This window comes from Blastocystis sp. subtype 4 (genome assembly GCF_000743755.1).
Source record: "Blastocystis sp. subtype 4 strain WR1 chromosome Unknown seqid_0438, whole genome shotgun sequence".
Classification (NCBI taxonomy): Eukaryota; class Bigyra; order Opalinata; family Blastocystidae; genus Blastocystis; species Blastocystis sp. subtype 4.
In genome coordinates this window covers 757-6,107 of record NW_014569109.1, presented here as the reverse complement: position 1 = coordinate 6,107, position 5,351 = coordinate 757, and the positions used below count along the sequence as shown (strand labels likewise).

The following is a 5,351-nucleotide window of genomic DNA, read 5'->3' as shown; positions in this document are numbered from 1 at the left end:
AATGAGCCATTTCGTCTGAGAAACAATTCTTACCTCCATATTCACTTGGTGATTATCTGTAGCTTCCATATTGCCAATATCATAATCCAAATCGTCTCTTTTTCCAGGTGTATCAGCTCCAGGTTTCTTGAAGGCTATTCAATAAACACAAACACCACAAATTGTACTGTCTGGAAGAATCTCCTCAGCCTTAATAACGTCAGACATCAACGAGGAGTACAATGAGAGATAATAAGAGAAATGGGTCGAGGATTGGGCATCCGAATTGTTGCCACAATCCCTGAGTCTCCATAAAGAACCACTGTTTGAATTTCATTTCTGGAAAAATGAGTTCGGAATCGGATGATGCAATCAGAAGTGATATATCAAGTGAGAGTGAGGACATGATCCAAGAGTCTGATGAGGAACTTCTGAATAGCGACTCTCCTGTCGAAGAGAAAGAAACTACTTCTGTGAAGAAGCATAAGAGGAGCTATGATCCGCGTTTTGCTGCACCTTCCTTCGAAGAGAGGCAGATGATGCGTGATGCAGATATGAAAGTGGAAATATCGATGTTGGAGATGGAGGTAGTTCATTTGGCTGGGATTTGTTATCCAAATAGGCACAGCAGTATATTGACAATCTAGATGTTGAACATGCCTGTACTAACAAAGTGAACGAGTTTTTGAAGACAATCAACAACTTTCTTTCTCACTTGCCTGAAAAAGATGTAATTCTGATTATATGCGGTGATTTTATTAGATTTCATCAAGTGGAATGTCTTTGTATCAACATTATGTTAACAACACGAAAACCGAAACAAAACTGCGATTTGTGAAGCCTACAGCTGTTTACATCATTGGAAGTTTCATTCAGAAGAATCGGTCATCGTTTCCTATGACGATCGATATGACTGTTCAAATTCCTGATGTCAGTTTGTTGGATTCTGTTTATTCATAGCAGTGCTTTTCAGAGCGAGATATCATCAACTGGAAATACTTCAATAAGCGTGCGTTGTATCTTCAATTCATCGCCCTTTCTCTTCACAAGAAGTATCCAAAGCTCAATCTGAAATATGAATGGATGCATGGTGACTACGACAAACCTGCTCTCCTGGTAACAGTTCCAAAAGACGTTTGTCGATGTGGTACAACACTTCGTATTCTGCCTGTTCCTTCTGAAACAGTGTTCTCTATTCAACGACTTGCAATAGCTCGCAACAATGTCCATGTGACTACTGACTCTCAATCCTTACCTTCTACATGGTTCTATAACTCGTCGATTCTGGAGGATATTCTGTTGAATCATTACACTCAGTTCATTCTCCAACAGGCTCATCAAGTGCCAAATCTTCTCCCAACAAGTCATCTCCTACGTGTATTTGGGTAGAGAATGCTACTCATTCATAGAAATGGCTTGTAACAGCGAATTTAGATTCTCATGTAAATGGATTCTTAATGACACTGCTTCTGGCTGTCTTGGTCCAGCAAGGTCGAATCACAGAGATTATGTCAGTATGGCAGTGTTTCATGGTGATGTTGGATGCGTTAGGTATGGATTGAGATAAGGCTCAACGATAGCAAAATTGGACGTTACCATTCCTCTTCATTTCCGAAGCAAAGATAAAGTTGAAACTCCTTGTGATGACTTGAATATACCTGCTTTTCAACTTATTGATGATTCGTTTGGCTATATTGTGAGTTATCGTGTCACTCAAGCAATGATGATGGAGATCAAACAGAGAGCAATGCATCAGTGTGAGAGTATTCGATCTGCCTATGATCCTACCATGATTACTGACCTCTTCGGAGAAGCGAAAGTACTTCCACTTCAGTATGACGTAGTCCTGAAGTAGAAATATAGAGGATATGTGAGCCTAGATTAACGATTGCTGATCTTGAGAAGGAACACATGTATGCGGAGAAGAATGAAGATTTGAATTATCCTCAGTATATTGCAGCACAGAGAGATGTAGAGGATTGGGCAAGACGAGGACTCATGAATCGTGCAGTGATTGTTCGTAGTCAATATATGAATAACTGTACATGGTCACCCACAGAAGTATGTTTTCATATCATCCTTCAATTCTAGGCCTATTCAAAGCCTCATTATCTCCTTCTGTGTCTCACTCTCAATCCTGATAATATCTCTCGTTTTGCTGATCGTGGTCCTCAAGCTCGGACACCTGAAGTGGAGCCATGGTTAGCACTGTGGGGTAACAAGAGTGAATTACGTCGTTACAAAGATGGATCAATTCAATATACTAATAGTAGGCATGAGAGAGTGTGTTGATAGATAGTATGGTCTTGTAAACCTGGTCAGAATTATATGGTTCCCGTAGAAATACTCCGTCATGTATTATCATTGCATACTCTTGCTGTAACAGAATTGAAAGTGTTATTCCAGCCATTAGCAGAGTTCATTCCTCCGATTATGGACTCCAAATGTATGATATGATGAAATTGATAATGCTTAGTAATGGATACATGTACCCAATTATGTAATGTAATTAGGAACCAAATTAACGAATATGACCATAATTCTGGAATTGATTTAGGAGCTCATATTAGTACTGTTGAACCAATTTCATATGATTTGAATGGATGTTGTCTGATGACTGTTCGTCCTTCTCCATATCTAAATAGTAATCTTCCTACTTCTGGCCACAAACAGTACAATGTTATAAAACCAATTGAATTGGCAATTCGTGTATGAAATATGAAAGGAATATGACAATAGATTCAAGGAGGAACTGGTTTACCAAGTGATGTGACAGTTCTGGATGAAGTGAAAACAATTTGGGCCACGACGATTAGTACAAGGTTCTAAAATATTAAATGAATGATTCTTAGGTTAGAGAAGTGTGGATATGAGTGTCATGTAGCAGCTACATGGATTGATGTGTATTCAGAAGGATACTGCTTCCGTTGTCTGCCATATACAGATCGTGAGGTTGAGATGGCAAGGAAAATGATGCGAGCTAATACTCTTTCTCGAGAGGAATATCAGAAACGATTCCTTACTTTTGAATTCCTTCCATCGCATCAAGAAACCTTGAAGAATGCTGTGTTACAGAATCCTGCTTTCTTACCTTCTTTGCGTTTAGTTAAGTATTGGTTTACTGCTCACATGTTCACCAACTCTATTCCTGAGGCGTTATTGGATGAGTTGATCTTAGAAGTCTTTACCAAACAGAGTCCTTTGCATCCTGTGGAAGCATTCTTACGCTTCTTATACTTCTTATCTACTTTCCCTTGGTCTGAAACGACTCTCTGTGTGAACATCAATCAAGTACTAACTCCTACCAAGGTCCAGGAGATGGTAAAGTCTGTTGACACTGAACGTCAGGAGGCCACACAGAAATGGGCATGTTGTGTGGTGTCTCCTCGAGACCCTCAATCCATTCTCACACGAATGATCCAGCCAGCAGTATGGTCTCGTCTAGTAGCTACAGCCCGCATAACCTTGAAGCAGGCATTGAAGACATGGTGGGAAGATGTTGATTGTCATAGCCTCTTCACTCCCTCATTGCATGATTTTGATATGGTACTAAAACTTCGAGATGAATATCTGAATCCTATCCCAAAGTGGATTCGTTTGTTGGGTAGAAAGACGAATACCCGTGGAGCAGCCTATCTCTGTAAGGAGTATAAGAATGTGATGATGGATCGTAATAAGTTCCTTGTTGGATATCGACCTGAACGAGTGATTTTGGAAGCAGTAAAAGAGGTTATTGGAAATGGAGGTGTGGTAATGATGAATACTGTATGGGGCAAAAAGATTGGAATTGCCTGGAATCCAGGATATTTCTTGCCTGGTAAAATGAGTATGGCAAGTGTAAGCCATTGCTTCCCTGTACAGAAAGGAACAGGGAACACAAAGGAAGATGTAATGCTTGTACGAGATGTCTTTGATCTGATTCAGAATCTGAAAGAATCTTTAGGAGATGTGTGTGAAGAGATTGAATTTCACTAATTGATTTAGACTGTGTTTGTTGTAAACAAGAGTAATGAGAACGTGTCCCAGCTGCTTTGAGAATCCACATCATGGCTGTTTCCATAATCCCATAAGCAAATCCAAGAACAGAACAAGATAGTTCACAAGGAGAGAAGGCATCAATAATAACGAAATGAGCTGGCAATGATGATGACAAACTTCTATGTCTGATTAGGCTCCTACATGTGTACGATTTCACTAAAATGAAGATAACAATAGAAATCAGATCATCTGTCGACAGAACAGCATCTACTTCACTATTCACATATATACTTCTACTCTTCATACTCAGTCGCTTTTGGGTATTTCGATGAATCTCCATATTGATTTGGTATCGAATATCCGTGATTAGCTGATTCCAACATTGAAGAAGTGATAACGGAAGAACACTTTCTGGATGGTAATTAAAGTCAAAATAACTGCAATTAAATTGTGCCTGAACAGAAGTGAACTAGAAGTGAACATACTTCATTCTTCTTACATTGCAACAAAATTCCTTGGGAACATGAAGTTCTTCAAGAGTAATCATCATCATTTGATTTCGAGCCTGATCAAACTGGGCAATCTGATCACGACAACATTCAAGGATTGTTGGTATGATTCGTGCTGTAATTGAATGTAAGGTACAGTGGTGCAAAGAATAGAAGAAGATGGACTTACGTAACCGACATTCTGGAAGAACTCTGCAAATCTCTGTCATTACTTGTTGGACACTCTCGTAATACTTCTTGCCCTCAGTTATCAATTCTTCTTTGATATTCGCGATTGGATGGGCTGTAGGGGATATTTCTTTCAAGTAGTAAAGTGAATTCTGCGATGGTCGACCATCCTGAACAGAGGTGAGAAGATGAGCGCAATGTCGAAGTTTAGTTAATAGGGGCTGCAATTCACAATGATAATTCATATATGCCATATGACTAGATCATTAATGGGCAATCAAATGTACATTTCCAATTGACTTAATGGAAGTAGTTCATCGGAAGGAGGACTCAAAACACCTCGTTCCTAACTATGATACAACTACAGAAGTTCAACAAAGGGTGCGTTCACAATAAAGACAGTCAGCTCATAATCGTTAGTTCCAGAGTCCAGTGGAACACTCAGACCAAATACTTCACAAGATAATTTATAGCTCAACTGATAACACTTTGAATAGGATAACAGTCTCATTTCGGAAAACCCTTTCTCTGTCCTTATCTCGGTTCCTATAAGCGAAATCGTCTTTTTAGAGAGTGTTAGGTACTGATAATCATCAATTCGAGTTGCTATATGATTCACTAGAAGTAAACAACAAGGATATCCCAAACAAATATCTTTCCTTTTCAGATGGATTGGTAGGGACATGTCTACAGGAATAAATACAAAACATCCTGCTA

The 5,351-nt window shown here is 39.2% G+C and overlaps 2 protein-coding genes across 2 annotated transcripts; one reads left to right on the top strand and one right to left on the bottom strand.

Annotated features, from left to right (window-relative positions):
- Positions 1-326: 326 nt before the first annotated feature.
- Positions 327-3,954, top strand: JH06_4773 (hypothetical protein; the record flags this gene model as incomplete). The annotated part of the gene is made up of 12 exons (XM_014669681.1): positions 327-566; positions 602-709; positions 742-909; positions 940-1,356; positions 1,389-1,530; positions 1,560-1,830; positions 1,860-2,040; positions 2,071-2,248; positions 2,279-2,425; positions 2,456-2,688; positions 2,719-2,801; positions 2,832-3,954. The coding sequence occupies 12 exons, from the start codon at positions 327-329 to the stop codon at positions 3,952-3,954; spliced, it is 3,291 nt and encodes a 1,096-aa protein (XP_014525167.1).
- A 69-nt stretch (positions 3,955-4,023) lies between these two features.
- Positions 4,024-5,145, bottom strand: JH06_4772 (hypothetical protein; the record flags this gene model as incomplete). The annotated part of the gene is made up of 6 exons (XM_014669680.1): positions 4,024-4,133; positions 4,159-4,224; positions 4,255-4,426; positions 4,457-4,892; positions 4,922-4,980; positions 5,011-5,145. The coding sequence occupies 6 exons, from the start codon at positions 5,143-5,145 to the stop codon at positions 4,024-4,026; spliced, it is 978 nt and encodes a 325-aa protein (XP_014525166.1).
- Between the last annotated feature and the right edge of the window lie 206 nt (positions 5,146-5,351).